This window comes from Canis lupus, chromosome 6, assembly GCF_048164855.1.
Source record: "Canis lupus baileyi chromosome 6, mCanLup2.hap1, whole genome shotgun sequence".
Classification (NCBI taxonomy): domain Eukaryota; kingdom Metazoa; phylum Chordata; class Mammalia; order Carnivora; family Canidae; genus Canis; species Canis lupus.
The window spans coordinates 2053943-2072875 of record NC_132843.1 but is presented as its reverse complement, the minus strand read 5'-3'; the positions used below and the strand labels follow the sequence as shown (position 1 = coordinate 2072875).

Sequence of the window (18933 nt, the reverse complement as noted above, 5' to 3'; positions counted from 1 at the left end):
CTGCTTGGTGCATTAAAAATTGCTATAATAAATTTATACGCAGTTTTTCTCCTTTCTTTTTCCCATGAGTAGGCCCTTTTAAAACATTAGTATTCCCACAGTTTAACCACTGAATGGGCTGATTCTAGTTAGTTTTGTGAATGATTTCTCTAATTTTCTCTCTGCTAAGGGGGGAAAAAAAGGCCTTCAGAAATGCTTCCATACTTCACTGAATGGTTACTTGTTTGTTTACTCAGTTTGTGTGTTAAACTGATGAAATATCATATCTTTGTCAGAGTTTATGTGTTGTGGGCTGAACGTGACACTATTAACATAATGTCGACTTTGAAATCATTTTATGGCAAAACTTTCAGTGTTTCTTTTTTGAACCTCATAATTGTTAGGTTGTCAGCAAATCTGTATTCAGAAATCTGCATATAATTCATCCCCAACAGCTCTCTCCTCATTAGCTTTCCATTAAATAAGATTTAAACTGTCAATTATCGAGATCCCTGGGTGGCTAAGCGGTTTAGTGCCACCTTCAGCCCAGAACGTGATCCTGGAGACCCAGGATCAAGTCCTACGTCGGGCTCCCTGCATGGAGCCTGCTTCTCCCTCTGCCTGTGTCTCTGCCTCTTTCTGTCTCTCTCATGAATAAATAAATAAAATCTTAAAAAAAAAACAACTGAACTATCATCTGTCCTTATTGAGATTCACATATGAGACGCTTGTGCTTAAAGTAAGTACAATAAAACCAGTCTAAATTGCTGAAAGCTGTGAATTAGGGCATATATAATTAAAAAATTCAGCTTCCTGACCCAACTATAGTTTATGATTCCACAACAGTTACAAAAAAGTCCATCTATCCTCCTGCCACTTACTTATTAGGCTTAACATTTTCTCTTTCCTTTAATTCTTTATCATTCACATAAGCTTCACATGATTTTAATTATAACACAGATAAAATTTTTATTGTGGATTAATGCATGTATGACATAACTTCTTTTAGATATGTATAGAAATAGAGCATATAATTGTATGTATATAAATAGAGCATATAATTCCAAGTAGTAAAGAAAGAAAGAAAGAAAGAAATAAAAAGAAAGAAATTCCAAGTAGTAGTAGTGTTTTAGATTGATGTTATGTGGGTTTTCTTTAATAAAAAAAAGAAGCTAATGGGTGCCTGGGTGGCTCAGTTGGTGAAGCATCTGACTCTTGATTTTGGCTCAGGTCATGATCTCATGGTTGTGGGATGGAGCCCTGCCTTGGGCTCTGTGCTCTGCAGGGAGTCTGCTTCTCCCTCCCTCCCTCCGGCTCATAAACTCTTTTTTTTTCTGTCTCTCAAATAAATACATCAATCTTAATTTGTAGAAGGGAGCTAAATACTGTTCATATGGAAAGAGTATTAGATATTAGATGTGTTTATTCTTACATTGTGACCTTGGACAGGTTGCTTGGCTCTTCTCTGTCAGCTATAAAATGAGAATGCTCCTGTTTCCTCTGTCAGCTTCTCAGGGTTTTGGAAAGCAGTGAAGTGAAATAACCATGTTGAGAGCACTTTGAATAGTTTATAGGTCTAGATAAATTGCAAATTCTACCTAATCAAATGTATTTCCATATCAACAATTAATATGCCAAAGTCCTTAAACACATTTCTCTCGTGGAGTTCAACATGGGGCTGGAACTCATGACCCTGAGATCAAACCTGAGCTGAGATCATGATTCGGACACTCATTTGATGAGCCACCCAGGTTGCCCCTTTTTCACTTAAAAAAAAAAAAAAATATATATATATATATATTTTTTTTTTTAATAGAAAGTCCCCCCCCCCCCCCGTCCCCCGCCGGCTTTAAGCTGTATACCTAACATGGGGCTTGAACTCACAACTCCCCTGAGGTAAAGAGTAGCATGCTCTGCTGACTGAGCCAGCCAGGTGCCCCTTTAAACCCATTTTTTTGGTAGAAGTTAAATAACACTTTTCCTAAACCTTCTCCTCCCTTGTTGAAATACTTTTTAAAAAATATAACGTGAAAGTTTAAACTCCATTTTAGACAAACAGCTGAAATTCTAAACTAGTGGAGTTCAAATTAATGAAGTGTATACTTAGTCACATTTTTAGTTTTTAAAAATATTTTTCTCTGTAGCCTAAAAACTTTTTTTAAAAAAATCTGCTTTTATGTGGGAACCCACATACTTCTGTATTGAGAGTATGGTAAGACTGTTATTTAGGTTGCAGTGTTGTTTTACAACCAATTGGTAAGCCTCTTTTCTAAGATTATGTGTTATTCAACTTCTGTTTTCTTTCTCTAATCCCTGAGGGCCAGCCCCACGGCCTGGCAGTATCCATTGGTACCTCTTGTGTTACTCAAAAATCCAAAGTGAGGACAGATGAAGAATGAGACAGATGGGTTGGTAGAAAACAGAAGGAAGAGTTGGGGGTGGGGGGGAACCAGTGGTGGACTGTGGAAACTGCTAAAGGGCCACAAGCAGTCCTTCTGGTGGGTGTTGTTGGCTCGATGGTACCGGTCACGGGTCAGTTCAGTTATCAGCCTAACAGCAGTGGTGAGTGTTTGGCTTGGCAGCCGTAGCCTGGCTGACCTCTTACACCAGCTGACTAAAATACTGTAAATAACTCTTCCATATTTTCATGTGTGACAATTAACAGGAATAGGTATTTAGTTTATTAGATGACCCTTTTTATATATTTATTTTGGTTGCAGAAACCTGAATTCTTGAACTACAGGCTTCATGTGAAATTACCTTTTTTTTCCCTACCAACAAATGTTCTTTCTTGTTTATTGGTCAGTTTTGGAAACTGCTTGCCGTCTCACAGTGGTACTGTGTTGAAGAATGGAGGGGCGTGTGCTCCAAACAGAGCTCCGGTCTTTTCGTTCTTCCATTAACAAACTGATGTCTGGGTATCTGCGGTTGTGGAGAGCAGATCTAACTAGCAGGGATAAGGTTGTTCCTCTTCTGTTACTTTGTACATTGAGGCTGAAGACATTTGGAGACTTTTTCTGCATAAGTGGCTGATATAGCTGATCATCTATTTCTATAATGAAAAAGTATCCACAATTTTTTACTTAATATTTGCTAATTTTTTCCCTTTTCTATCAAAACTGAACATTTCTGTGTCTTCTTCACTTACCATTTTTTAAAATTTGAATTCAGTTAACATATAGATTGTTATTAGTTCAGCAATTCATCAGTTTTATATACACTCAGTGCTCATTACATCACATGCCCCCCTTACTGCCCATCGCCCAGTTATGCCACCCCCTACCCCAACGCCTCCAGCAACCCTCAGTTTGTTTTCTATGGTTAAGAGTCTCTTATGGTTTGTCTCCCTCTTTGATTACATCTTGTTTTATTTTTCCCTCCCTTCCTCTATGCTCCTCTGTTTTGTTTCTTAAATTACACATATGAGTGAAATCCTATAATTGTCTTTCTCTGATTAACTTATTTCTTTTTTTTTTTTTTAAGATTTTATTTATTTATTCAGAGAGAGCGAGAGAGAGAGAGGCAGAGACACAGGCAGAGGGAGAAGCAGGCTCCATGCAGGAAGCCCAATGTGGGACTCGATCCCGGGTCTCCAGGATCACACCCCGGGCTGCAGGCGGCGCTAAACCTCTGTGCCACCAGGGCTGCCTGATTAACTTATTTCACTTAGCATAATACCTTCTAGTTCCATCCATGTTGTTGCAGATGGCAAGATTTCATTTGTTTTGATGGCTGAGTAGTATTCCGTTCCATTCTTTGTAATTGTCATTCTGTTGATGGACATCTGGGCTCTTTTCATAAATTGTTGTGGACGTTGCTATAAACATTGGGGTGCAGGTGCCCCTTTGGATCACTACATTTGTATCTTTGGGGTATATACCTAGTAGGGCAATTGCTAGGTCATAGGGTAGCTCTATTTTCACTTTTTTTTTTTCCCCAGCCCGGCCCTATTTTCACTTTTTTAGGAACCTCCAGGGACACCTGGGTAGCTTCAGCTCAGGTTGTAATCCCGGGATCTGGGATCCAGTCCCACATCAGGCTCTCTGCATGGAGCCTGCTTCTTCCTCTGCCTGTGTCTCTGCTTCTCTCTCTTTCAGTCTGTGTCTCATGAATAAATAAATCTTTAAAAAAAATAAAAAGAAAGGAACTTCCATATACTTTTTCAGAGTGGCTGCGCCAGCTTGCAATCCCACTAGCAGTGCAAGAGGGTTCCCCTTTCTCTGCATCCTCTCCAACATTTGTTGTTTCCTGACTTGTTAATGGTATCATTTTTTAAGTTAAGGCCAGAGTTCTTGGTCAGAGGACTGTGACATGTAGTTTAAATCCAAAGGAGCTGTAACACTCTCTGTAATAGTTCTTGATGTGCCTCTATGTTATTTCATACAAAAATGGACTGCCTGGTGCGATGAAAGAGTTTAGGTGGTGTTAAATAGAATTTATTCTGAATTTACAGTGACATGATAATATGTCAGACATCACATCCTTTATGAATCCCTTTGAATAGGCCATTTCAAAGGGGAAAGAAATTCTGTGTCATATGGGTGCTTATGCTTGCTTTCTGTCAATATATGCTTATCTGAGTATTGAGATCACAGGATTTGGTGTCAAAAGACCTGGGCTCGTAATTTTGCAAATTTAGGAATATGTGTGGGCTTATAGGCCACAGTTATGCACTTTTGGTGGGAATGGTAATTGGTTAAATCTTTTTGCAATGTAATTTGCAATATTCATCAGAACAGAAGTGTTCATTGACCTAGCAGTTGCATTTCTGAAGTTTATGTTGAGATAATTGGACAAGTTCAGAAATATACGTAGAAAGATACATGAGTAATGGCATTCATAGCAATGTTTGTGAAGGAAGATTGCTATCAACCTAAATGTTCATGAGTAAGGAGACTGCTAAAAAAATTAAAATGATGCATCTGTACACTGTAACATTACACAGTCATAAAAATGATCATATGTTTATAGAAAGGGGGAAAGATCCACAGCATATTAAGGGGTTAAAGCCAGTTATAAAAACATTCATATAGTGTAATTTATTCAAGCAAAATTATGTATGTCTGTATTTTTAAAAATGTTATTTATTTATTTATTTATTTATTTATTTATTTATTTTTAAAATTTATTTACGGTAGTCACAGAGAGAGAGAGAAGAGGCAGGGACATAGGCAGAGGGAGAAGCAGGCTCAATGCACCGGGAGCCTGACGTGGGAGTTGATCCCGGGTCTCCAGGATCACGCCCTGAGCCAAAGGCAGGTGCCAAACGGCTGCGCCACCCAGGGATCCCAAAAATGTGTTTATTTATAGAATTCTTGTATAGGTTTGTGTTGCTTTATTTTTATGATTTACTTTTTAAAATTTGTTCAATATAATTACAGATTCACAGTAGGTTGCCAGAAAGGTACAGGGAGGTCCTGGCATCCTTCACTCATCTCCCCCAGTGATGACAACTGACATAACTATTGTTCAGTATCAAGGCCAGGAAACTGACATTGGTATAATCCACAAAGGTTACTGGGATTTCAGCAGGTAGTTACACATGGACACATTTGTGTGTATATGCATAAGTCTACACAGTTTTATCACATGTATAGACTCCTGTAGCCACTACCAAAATCAAGATACTTACCTGTTTTATCCCAACACGGCTCTCTTGTGCTTTCCCTATTATAGCCGCACACATCCCCCACCCCCTCATCTCCAATCCCTGGCAGCCATTGATCAATTTTTAATCTCTATCATTTTGTTATTTCAAGAAAGTTATATAAATGGAATAATACGGTATGTAAACATTTTGAGATTGGCTCTTTTCACTATGCACAGTGTCCTTGAGATCTATTCAAGTTGTATATATCAGTAGGTCATTCCTTTTTTCTTGCTGAGTAGTAGTCTGTTGTGTATGTACCATAGTTTAGACAGTGACCCATTGAAAGATGTTTGGATTGTTTCCAGTTTTTGACTATTACGAGTAAAGCTGCTATGAACGTTTGTGTACAGGTTTTCTGGTGAGCATAAGTTTTTTTTTTTCTTTGAGACAAATGGTCAACAGTGCAGTTTCTGGGTTGTATGGTCAGTGCAGGTTGAAGTTTCTCTTATTTTTTTCAATTTATTTTTAATTGAAGTATAGTTGACATGTTAGTTTCAGGTACACAGCCTAGTGAGATGATAATTATATAAATTAACAAAATTCTCACCATGAAAAGCATAGTTACCAAGTGCATGTTTGGTTTTATACAAAACTGCCAAACTGTTTTCCAACAGCTGTATCATTTATTATTCCCACCAGTAATATATGTGAGATCCAGTTTCTCTACCCCCTTGCCAGCATTTGATGTTGTCACCCTTTTTTTTTTTTTAAATTTAGCAGTTCTGATAGCTGTGTAGTATTACCTCATGCCTTTTGTATGGTTTGTTTTTACAATAATAAAAATAAAAACCATTTTTCAAAAGATTTCTTATTTATTTGAGAGAGAGCACGAGCAGCAGGGAGAAGCAGAGAGGAAAGGGAGAAGCAAACTCCTTGCCAATCAGGGAGCCTGACGTGGGGCTTGATCCCAGGACCCTGAGATCATGACCTGAGTTGAAGGCAGACACTTAACTGATGGAGCCTCCCAGGTGCTCCCCCCCAAATTGTCTTTTAAAAAAGAAAAATTACCAAATGTGAGTCTCTGTTCTGCCATTTATTAAAAGTTACTTAATATTGAGCAATTTCACTTGGTGAATAAGGACTTTTGATTACCTTGATAATCCACTAGGGTTGTTTTTCTATAGTAAAACATGAATATAAGTAAAACCCAAACATATCATTGTACAGTTGTTTGACACAAAACATGTAAAACTGCTTCAAAAATTACTGACTTTTGTTTTATCCTTCCCTGTGTCGTGGGGGTGGGGGGAAGACAAAGGAAGCTGGCAAATTACTTGTAAGGTGTGTTAAGGAATAAATATATGTAAATTTGATAGTTTATTACATATGGTTTTGTGTTATTGCCATGGTGGGTTGGGAACTCACGTTTATTGAGCTATGTGCTGAGCACTTTCCATACCTTGTCATATACTGCTTACCCCTGTCCTATAGAAGGTGGTATCCTTACCTCTGCTTCACAGATGAGAAACTGGGACTCTCAGACTAAGTAACTTGGCTTGGTTATACCATTAGGAAACGAAGAAGCTGGAACTTAAACACATGGCTTCAAAATATGTACTCTTTCCATTATGCCAGGGGTATACATCATTTTCGTTAACAGGCCACGTGACTGGAAATTCATGTGCCAGTTGCCTCAGTCTGTTAATTGATGGGAACTGTTGAGATACACTTGGAGTGGAAGTATGAAAGTGACTGGCTTCTGTGGTTGCAGAGATATTCTGTATTCTTGTGTTGATATTTCTTCCTAGTGTTCCAATTTGGTATATAATTTTAGTGGAATTCAACTAGAATTTTTAAACATTAAACATTTAAACTTGACTGTGTTCTGCTTTAATAATAGTTAAGTTAGTGGTTTATCTAAGTTTGCTGGCCCAACGTTTGGCTGCAGCAGTTAATTATAGTGTTGTTGTGAGTACATGGTTAGGCTTTATTATATGCATCACTAGAGGCATTAGTGCTATTCATTTCTTTTTTTCCTGAAAATCTTCAGATGGTTGTAGTCAGGATCAGACATTTAACTATTGTATACTTTAAATACCTTGCTGCTGCTTTGAGAGTTGTTTTCTTTGTGTTTTTGATTCTGTGCTCAGTGGCTTCCCCTTTGCAGCAGGATGAAATCCAAATTCAGTGTGACATTGAGGTTCTTCATTCTTTGGCTGTACTTTTTCATACCACTCTTCTCTGCTGCCTACACTTCCTGGTTATTTTACTTGGTTTTGCTATATGTTAGCACATTCAACGGAGGTGGCATGGATTTATTGATTATTTGAGACAACTCAGAAATCCTTGAGCTGTAGTACTGGTATTCCCTGGAGACTTTTCTTAGAGGCTCTCATAGAAGCATGTGGAGAGTGTGAGGGAGATTCTCTTCATAAAATCAAAGGAAGGAAGGGAACAGAAGTGGCAGTGGTAATGTTTAAGAATTTGCCTGTGGTTGTGCAAATTTTAGTAACTACTTCATTGCTGAATTATTTTAAGGGAAGTCCATGAAGGTTCTTAAAACTGAAAAATCCCTAGACCAGTTTCGTGTTTTCTTGGATATGTATGTGAGACTCTGGGATTCTTGGGAAAATATCTCTAGTCGCATAGGTCTCCCTTTCATCTGGGTGTCACAGCAAAACTGTGACTCTTGTGACTTCATTTGACTTCTTGTTGCTGCCAGAATAGTGGCCAAACTGAGAAGGAGGAGCCTGATATACCTTATCACATGTAAGGATTGCTTCAGAAAGAGATACCTAGTCATTGGATCAGTATGGTGGTTTATCTAGAGTTTAGTTCTTTTTTATTTTTATTTATTTTTTTTTATAGGATTCAACAGTACTTTTTTAAAATTATTTATTTATTTATTTATGATAGTCACACAGGGAGAGAGAGAGAGAGACATAGGCAGAGGGAGAAGCAGGCTCCATACACTGGGAGCCCGACGTGGGATTCGACCCTGGTTCTCCAGGATCGCGCCCTGGGCCAAAGGCAGGCGCTAAACCGCTGCGCCACCCAGGGATCCCCGAGTTTAGTTCTTTTAGCAAAAGTTTGAGAGATGACTAGTTTTGCATAATTTATCCCTACTCTCCCGTTATCCACATTTAAAAAATTGACCTGGAGTTGTATGGTGTACATGTAACAATGAGTTTGAAGTACTCTGTGTGGTACTAATTTATTGAATCTGTATTGGTATAAATATTTGCTGCCCTTTTGCCCCCTTTTTGTATGTTCTCAGTGCCCCAAATCTGCCTTCAGAAACATTTGGTTTCTAATTGTAATTGTCTTGGAAACACTGGCATATTTGCAGCTCCATTTTACTTTTATTTACTGCATATGATGATTTGTTAGTTGCCTGCTGCCAGAACATCTGAGCTCATTTGTTTAAACTAAAACAGTACTGCGCATGGATGCCTATAATACGCAGCGACAGTTACCAACCATCCCAGTTGCTTACCACCTCATTTTAGCTCTAAATCAAGCAAACGAGAAAGAAGATTATTCTTAAAATGTTCCAGGAAGTTTAGAAAATTGGAGGATGGAGGGATGAGAGGAAGGGGAATTTTATTATAACGATCAGTGTGTTACTTTTGGCAGGGGTGGTGTGCCTCGCTGATTTCCTTTGTAGAAACAAGTAAGGCGTCAGGGTGTGAGAGTTCCAGTGGTACTGCCACAAACAGAGCTCTGTGAATCTTTGATTTAATAGGTCATTACCAAGTGTTTTTCTTTTGGCCGAGCCACTGTACTAGGCACAGTGGGGATGTCGGCGTTAACGAGATATTTTCCCTGGTCTCATGGTGCTTATAATCTGGGCACTGGGGATGCTTCTGACCCTAAGTGGTGGTTGTTGAGGAGGCGGTGGCAGTGATGCTGTTTCAGATCACAGCTGTGTGTAGGGGACCTGGGCCTGATGGGCCTAATCGCAGACTGGTAGGTGCTGGCTGGTGTACAAGAGGGAGCTTTCCAAGAGAGGTGTGGTAACTCCCGGTCTTTCCCTGTCTCTTCATCCTTGAGTGACAAAGAAATCAGACTGCTTCAGACAGAAATAGTATTTCATGTTTGGAATTAAATAAGTGTATTTAAAAATATTTTAATAAAAAATTAAACTTCAGGGCACACCTTGCCTTGAGGGCTGGAGAATATGAAGTCTTTCTTGAGGAACGGGGGAAATAGTTTTGTCCTCAAAGTGTCTGACAACGGCATTTATTCAGTCAGTACATTTTTGTCATGCACGTGCTTTGTCGCAGGCTGTGAATGCCAAGATGAGCGAGGAGCCCACGATCTCGAAGTTGAGGGAGTCAAGGACAAGAAGTTGGGCGGTGTTGCTACCAACTACTGTTTTATTTTTTATTTTTTTAAAGATTTTATTTATTTATTTATTCATAGAGACAGAGAGAGAGAGAGAGGCAGAGACACAGGCAGAGGGAGAAGCAGGCTCCATACAAGGAGCCTGATGTGGGACTTGATTCGGGATCTCTGGGATCATGCCCTGGAACTGAAGGTGGCGCTAAACCGCTGAGCCACCCAGGCTGCCCCAACTACTGTTTTTTTTTTTTTTTTTTTTAAAAGATTTTATTTATTTATTCATGAGAGACACACAGATTGAGGCAGAGACACAGGCAGAGGGAGAAGCAGGCTCCATGCAGGGAGCCTGATGTGGGACTTGATCCCAGGACTCCAGGATCACACCCTGGGCCGAAGGCAGGTGCTAAACCGCTGAGCCACCCAGGGATTCCCCCCCCCCCCCCCCCCGCCCCAACTACTGTTTTATAATTGGGTGTTTGGATGACCTGGTCTTAGATGATCAGAGAAGATTTCCTGGAGGAAGTGATGGCCATACCAGCCTCACTAAAGATGTTGGAATTAATTGTTTTTGTTTTTTGTTGTTTTGTTTTGTTTTGTTTTTGTTTTTTTGTTTTTTTTGGTAAATATTGTATGAAAAATAAATCTGAACCGTGTTCTGGGAACATCCAGTGGCTTTCTGTTGAGAACAAGTTGAGAGACTGAACTCCAGACTTGAGCTGTCTAGTATACTTTTCTAGTCTTCTAATCTGCTGTCCTCTGGTGTAGATTAACATTTCCAGAATGTGCTGGGCACTGTGATGCCGTGCTTTTTTGCGTGCGCTGTTACCATGTCTGGAAAGCCCTCCTCTTTTCCCTCCCCGTTGTTTGCCAGACTGACTTCTCTTGTGGTTATTTCCTCTGGGATGCCTGCCTTGACTGCTCCTAGGGTAGGTTGGGTACACCTCCCATGAGCTTACACAGGAGCTGGCCTTGATCTTGGTATTTCCCTTCCACCAGATAGTCTGTCTGCTTCTTTATTTCTCCATGTAACCTGGTGGCAGAGGCAGCATCTTTGGGAGAAACCAGCATGTCCTGAACATCCAGGCAGTGTTTGAGGGATGGACAGACTTAGAAGCTTCTGAAGGTTGTATCCATATGTGTATAATTGAAGCTCTTGGTTCCAGCCAAGTTCAAGAGAGTGTTATTGACCGAAGAAAGTAGAAGCACTAGTGGAACAGATTTTATGCATGTGGTCTACTTATTAACCTCATAAAGCTATTTACAATCCTTTGCATTTATACCTCTTTACTTTTATTTTTTGCCCGAGTAACCAATAAACTAATTCACAGTTTCTGCTTCTTGCCAACTACTAATATATATTATTAAATCTGACCACTGTGATTTATTAATTAGAAATCTTTTTGTTATTAACAGAAATCAATTTGATTTTGCATAGGCCAGAAAAAGGGGCATGTGTGATGAAGAGATGGGGATGTCTCAGGATCCTTGGATCCTGAATCCCAGCATCAAGAAGACAGGCTGTAGGAAGAACTGGCCCCAAGAATGGCAAGCACAACAAGAATTCTGAGGGTCCTTTCTGTTAGTCTCTGCTTCTCTCCTCAAAGCTTTTACTCATTTTTCTTACTAATCAGCTTTGTCTGCTTCTCTGTGGACAGAGGATGGTTTCCCTTGAGCCTCAGCTTTGCAGCCAAGTATGGAAAACCTGTCTTTTCTGTCTCCGTTCCAAATTCACCAAGACTGGCTTATCTTAGATTTCTATCCCTGATGGAGTCAGCAGTGGCCAGGGAGTGGGGTCATGCCGAACAAGCCTGTCTGGCTCCGCTCACCCTTGAGAAATAAGGTGGGAAGGTAAAAGAAAAGGATGGGGAGAGCAGCAGACTGACAAGACATTGTGCGGTGGGCAGACACCCAAAATGTTTTTGTAAAGAAAATAAAAATGCAGTGATAAAGACTAGAGACCCATACACGCTTTATTGTAGGATCATTTCTGGGTTATTTTGCCTAAAAAAAAAATCTTCCCTCTTGGGAGAAACTTACAGATTTAACTTTGAAAAGACATTTATCTTTTTGAATTTGAATATAACTTGAGATTCTTAAGGGAATGGCATGTTCACTGAAGTAATGAGTGGGTTTTAGCTTTGTGTGTATAACACTTAGACCTGATACTGTCTTCAGTTGTCAGGAGACAGTTTCTAGAGCAGCTATCATGCAAATTCAAGGGGAGGCACATGTAATTTAAGGTTTTCCAACAGCCACTTTAGAAAAGTGAAGCAGATGAAATTAATTTTAATAATACATTTCCTATGTATTTATGTGTAGATAAAAAGGGTTTATAACTGTTGTGTTTATTAGAAGAGATCGTCATGGGATTTAAATGTGCTAATAAATTTAAAAGTGCTGTGAAAAACATTTAAAGGATTATACAGGTGTAAAGCATTATTTTAATTAATTGGGGGCAAAGCCTACTACATTTTGGAATCAATACTAACTCTCATTTCCTGAAGTTTTACTTTGTGCTGCACGTTGTTCTAAGCACTTCCTACATGTTATATAATTTAGTGATGACGATGCCTGTGGAATAGGCAGGCTCATTATCATCTCTGTTGTGTATATGAGGAAACTAAGACATAAAGAGTTAAGATACTAGCCCAAGGTCACATAGCTCATAACTTGAGCTGGAATTGGAATGTGCTTTTTTTTTTTATTGCGGCAAAATGTATACAACATAAAAGTGATCATTTTCACCATTTAAAAGAATATATATTTATTTATTAGAGGGAGAGGGAGAAGCAGATTCCTCCTTTATTTTTTAGTGACAGAGAGAGAGACAGAGACAGAGACACAGGCAGAGGGATAAGCAAGCTCCATGCAAGGAGCTTGAAGTGGGACTCTATCCTGGGACTCCAGGATCACACCCTGGGCAGGCGCTAAACCGCTGAGCCACCCAGGGATCCCCTGCATTCTCTTTCTTTCCCTTTTTTTTTAAATAGCCACTTTAATAGGTGTGAAAGTGGTATCTCATTGGGGTTTTGATTTACATTTTCCTAATGCCTAGTGTTGTTGCACATCTTTTCATATATACCTGTTAGCTTTTTGTATGTCTTCTTTGGAGAAATGTCTGTTTATTTTTATTTTTTATTTTTATTATTATTATTATTTTTTACAAACACATGAGGGTTTATTTACAAGCTCAAGCCTGGATGCAAGTGTACCCAACACAGCGGAGCAGGGACTTGGACCCCGAGACTAGGAGGTATAGCAGCTTTATAGGGGCCAGTGGGAAATGTCCGTTTAAATCCTTTGCTCATTTTTAAATTGTTTAAATTGGTTTGTTTTTGGTTGTTGAGTCAGATTTTTTTTTTGTTTTTTTTTTTGTGTGTATTCTGGATATCCGTCTCTTATCAGATACATGATTTGCAAATATTTTCTCCTGTTGGATTGACTTCTCACTCTGTGATAGTATCCTTTGATGTGCAAAAGCTTTTAATTTTGATAAAACCCAATTTAAATATTTTTTCTTTTAATGTCTTTGTTTTTGGTGTTACATCCAAGAAATCATTGCTGAATCCAGTGTCATAAGCTTTCACTTGTGTTTTTTTCCTGAGTTTTATGTCTGTCTCTGTCTGTACCTCTTGTCTTTGTATCTTTTTGTGTCTGTCTCTGTTTCTGTTTTTCTATATGGTTACAAATTATTGAAGCTTAATGTGTGTGTTCTCTCTCTTTTCTTGCCTTGTTCCTTTTTTTGTTGTTGATCTGTTTGAAGGTATTGCAGGTATCATGAGACTCCATGTATCTCCTAAAAATAATGGCATTTCCCCCAAATAACTATAACCCCATGATTGGTACAGCCGTTAGAATGGGGCAGATAGGGCCCCTGCTCTATGCTTGGTACTTTGGAGGGACTTTCTTGCATTTTTCTAAGTCTTTCCACTAATCTCTTCTCCCTGCCCCAATGCCTGAAAGGCAGGGCTTCTCGAGTGCTTTTCTTTTAGGAATCTCATATTGAGAATTGTAGTACATTTTCTAATTATGTTAAAAATAGAAGGTTTATTTTGTTGATTTTTATCATTTATCACTGTATACTATATTCTTCTAAGTTGTTTTTCTCTTTATATATTTCTTTAACTAAGGTTGTACATATGTAGTGTTGTAGTTATTAATTACCTTTCTTCTGTCTCTCCAGCACCGAGCTGAAGCTTTTGGAGGAAGCAACCATTTCAGTCTGCAGGTCTTTAGGTAAGGGGCAAAGTGAGCATGTGTGTATGTGTGTGTATGGCATGTATTTCAAAATTTCTGTTATACATTTCAGTAGTGTAATATGAATTGAACTGATGAAGTGACATGTTCCTGATGATAATATTTAATAATAATTACTTCTATTCATGGTGCTCAGTGATGCCACTGGAAGGGAACATTTAGTCAATAGCAATAAGACACCTGTTTAGCTTACTTGTAGGAGTGGTGGTGGACTCTGCTAAGCTGTACACTCTTTCAGCTTGTTCTTTTCTTTTAGTTGAAGAATAATTGACATACAATATTACATTAGGTTTAGGTGTGCAACAGTGATTTGATTTTGATTTGACATTTATATACATTATAGAATGTTCACCATAAGTCTAATTACTATCTGTCCTCATACACAGATATTACAATATTACTATATTTCCTGTGCTGTCCTTCACAATCCCTGTGACTTATTTTATAAATGGAAATTTATACCTCTTAATCCCCTCCGCCTGTATCACCCATTCCGCCCCCCGCTGCCCCCAGCAACTACCACTTTGTTTTCTATATGTATGAGTCTGTTTTTTTTTACTCTTTTCTTCTTTTTTCTTTTCTTTCTTTTCTTTTCTTTTCTTTTCTTTTCTTTTCTCTTTTCTTTTTCTTTGTTTTCTTCCTTTATTTCTCTTCTTTCTTTTTCTTTCTTTTCTTTTCTTTATTTTCTTTCTTTTATTTTCTTCTTTTCTCTTTTCTTTTCTTTTCTTTTCTTTTCTTTTCTTTTCTTTTCTTTTCTTTTCTTTTCTTTTTTCTTCTTTTTTCTTTTCCACATATAGGTGAAATCATCCAGTATTGGTTTTTCTCAGACTTTATTCACTTAGCACAGTACCCTCGAGGTCCATCCATGTTGGCATAAATGGCAAGTTTTCATTCTTATTTATGGCAGAGTAATATTCCATTGTGTATATACACCACATTCTCTTTATCCATTCATCTATCAGCAGACACATGGGCTGCTTCTGTATCTTGGCTACTGTAGATGCTGCAGTGAACCCAGGGGTACAGATATCTTTTGAAATTAGTATTTTCATTTTCTTCAGAAAATGAAAATTCCACTTCACCTGGAAGTGGAATTGCTGGGTCATATGTTCTATTTTTAATTTTTTGAGGAATCTTCATCCTGTTTTCCAAAGTAGCTACACTAGTTTACGTTTCCTACCAGTTTTGCACGAGGGTTCCCCTTTCTCCACTTCCCCTCCAGCACTTGCTATTTCTTGTCTTTTTTATTTGATTTGATTTGATTTTTTTTAAGGAATTTATTTTTTAAAGACTTTATTTATTAGAGACACAGAGAGAAAGAGAGGCAGAGACACAGGCAGAGGGAGAAGCAGGCTCCACACAGGGAGCCCAATGTGGGACTTGATCCTGGGTCTCCAGGATCAGGCCCTGGGCCAAAGGCAGTGCTAAACCGCTGAGCCACCTGGGCTGCCTGTCTTTTTGATTTTAGCCATGCTGATAGATGTGAAGTGATAACTCATTGTGATTTTGACTTACGTTTCCCTGATGACCAGTGATGTTGAGCATCTTTTCTTGTGTCTGTTGGCCATGAGTATGTCTTGTTTGGAAAAATATCTGTCAGGTCTTAAGCCTATTTTTTAAAAAATTTTATTTATTTATTCATGAAAGACACGGAGAGAGAGGCAGAGACACAGACAGAGGGAGAAGCAGGCTCCATGCAGGGAGCCCGAAGTGGGACTTGATCTGGGGTCTCCAGGATCAGGCCCTGGGCCTAAGGCAGGCGCCAAACTGCTGAGCCACCCAGGGATCCCCTTAAGCCTATTTTTTAATCAAGGTGTGTGTGTGTGTGTGTGTGTGTGTGTGTGTGTGTGTGTGTGTTGAGTTGTATGAGTTCTTTACAAATTTTGAATATTAACTTTTTAAAAAACTATTTTTAAGTAATCTCTACACTCAGCATGATGAGGCTGGAACTTACAATGCTGAGGCCAAGAGTCGCATGCTCCATTGACCGAGCCAGCCAGGTGCCCCTGGATATTAACTTCTTTTTTTTTTTTTTAAGATTTTATTTATTTATTCACGAAAGACCCAGAGAGACAGAGCGAGAGAGAGGCAGAGACATGGGCAGAGGGAGAAGCAGGCTCCTTGCAGGGAGCCCGATGTGGGACTCGATCCCGGGTCTCCAGAATCAGGCCCTGGGCTGAAGGCGGCACTAAACCGCTGAGCCACCCGGGCTGCCCTGGATATTAACTTCTTATTGGATTTATCATTTGCAAATATCTTCTGCCATTCACAAGATTGTCTTTTCATTTTGTTCATGGTTTCCTTCATTGTGCAGAAGCTTTTTAGTATTATGGAGTCCCACTTGTTTTTGTTGCTTTTGCCTGAGAAGACAGACCCCAAAAAATATTACTAAGACTGAACTACAAATTTACTGCCTGTGTGTTCATTTAGTAGTTTTATGGTTTCAGATCTTACATGTAGGTAGGTCTTTAATCCACTTCGAATTTATTTTTGTATATGGTGTAAGGAGGTACTTACCTGAGAGGGCCCTAAATTTTTTTTTTTTTTTTTTGGCTTCTTTTTTCATTAGACTTTTTCCTTTAATCATTACAATTAAGTGTTCCTCAATATACTTTTTTAAAATGATTTTTGCTTGTAATTTTGATGAATTTTGTTTTTTTTTGTGTTTGTTTTTTTTTTTTGGCTTCTTAAGGTCTTTTCAATTCTGGAGTTGCCTTTAGTTATGGTTTTGGTTTTACTTGTGTTTGAGTTTCTTCTCCCCCAACTTAGGATCACTCATTAACATTTAGGTTGGATCTCTGTTCTTTGCTTTCTGTATCTTCTTTTTCTTCGTCTTTCTTTTCTTGAATTTCCTCCTTTATGTCTTTGAATCAGTGTTTTATATATTACAATTCTGTCAAGATTCTAGTGCATCTTTTTTTTTTAAAGATTTTATTTATTTTTAATTTTTATTTATGATAGTCACAGAGAGAGAGAGAGAGAGAGAGAGAGAGAGAGGCAGAGACTAGGCAGAGGGAGAAGCAGACTCCATGCACCAGGAGCCCGATGTGGGATTCGATCCCGGGTCTTCAGGATCGCGCCCTGGGCCAAAGGCTGGCGCCAAACCGCTGCGCCACCTAGGCTCCCCCCCCCTTTTTTTTTTTAAATCATTCTTTGTTTTTCCTGGATATCAGACTGCTCTCTTTTCATTATACTCATTTTTCCCAGTGGCTTTCTGTTGTTTTTTTAAATAGATGATTTTCTCATCTTCCACTGATGATGCTTGTGACTAAATTTGTTTGACAGTTCTAAAAAAATTATTTACTTTTTTCAATTTAGGGTCCACACCCAATGCGGGGCTTGAGCTCACGACCCCAAGATCAGGAGTCACATGCTGTGCTGATTCAGCCAGCCAGCCAGGCATACCCCCTACCCCCAATTTGACAGTTTTCATTCAGATCTTTGGCTAAAATTTTAGCATAGCCTATTCCTTATCCCAGTGTTACTATTACTGTTTTTATAAACCAGCATATATTTATTGAGCCACCTGCTGTATTATAGACTCTTTCCTATACCTATACCCTGTGCTATATATTCCATAATGTAGTCTATGTTCTGGCAAAGAAGACTCACCTAGATTCATGGATGTGTCTGAGTAGAGGAGTCAGATCATAAATAAATAAATACACCTACTTTCATGTGATACATCTCTTTGGAAAAATAAAGCAGGGTAAAGGCACAGGGAGTACCCACATAGGCACGTTGTTTGCTGTCATTTATTAACCTTGTCCCTCTTGTGGATCCGGTAGGTGCTTGTTGAATCTGCTGTTATTTTAGCCTGAAGGCAGCCAGTGGTGCTGCTTTCCAACCTAATTTCTGGAATCCAGGAAGGTTTTATTTTGTGTAGGTTTTGTTTGGTTTAAATGGGACCTTCCCTTGCCCTTACTCCTTGGCTTTGGAGTGTGAAGGGATTATAACATTCCTGGATTGAACATCTGGATCAACAATTTTTCTACCTGTGCCCTCTAGCATATGTTGCTCTGTGTCTGACATGTTTATTTCTTCCTAGTTGTTTTCTGGGGGTTGTAGCCTCAGTGTTGGTGTAGAAAGTGACTTGGTGGGATATAAGTTTTACTGACTGGAGTAGACAGTGAGGGGGAGATTTTCTCCTCAGAGGTACTTTCAAGCAGTTAGCCATGCTAACCACCCATTGATTACCGAATAAATACTTATATCAGTTCTTTAAACTCTGTAGTTGGTGAAAGTGTTCTCTGTTTTTTGGGGGAAGGACTATCTATCTGGAATTAGCATTTCTGTGAACTCGTATCTGTATGTTTTCATGAGTGATTTTTAAAAATTTCACACTTTTAGAATTGAGGGTCGAATAACATAATAAATGGCTGTAAGCTCATTTCCATCCTCACTCATTTTCACCTCATGGGTAGGTCTCATCTGTATCTTTCACCCATTACGTTCCCCTCATACATGGAAGTATGAAATATGTACAGAAGAGCTAACAAGGGGAAACGATACACGAAACAACAGAAAGCAGTATGTTCTCACATTTTAAATAAAAACCTCAGGAATCCTATCATTTCATCCATAAATATTTTAGGATATTTCATAAGAATTGTTTTAAAGGAAAGCAATACCATGATCTTACTAGAAGACTGTTTTTAGCATTATAAAATATCCACTGAGTGTTCAGATTTTTAATTGTCTTAGTTTCTGTGAATCAGGAACCAAATAAAGTCTATATGTTGTTATTGGTTGGTATGTCTTTA

At 38.7% G+C, this 18933-nt stretch overlaps 1 protein-coding gene across 4 annotated transcripts in view; it reads left to right on the top strand.

The window, feature by feature from the left end:
- DYM (dymeclin) overlaps window positions 1–18933 on the top strand; it is a 342875-nt gene that overhangs the window by 38505 nt on the left and 285437 nt on the right. For all 4 annotated transcript variants that reach the window (XM_072828553.1, XM_072828551.1, XM_072828554.1 and 1 more), the window contains one exon: window positions 14097–14149. In XM_072828553.1, the coding sequence (XP_072684654.1) occupies window positions 14097–14149 (53 nt within the window). The remainder of the gene's footprint in view (window positions 1–14096; window positions 14150–18933) is intronic.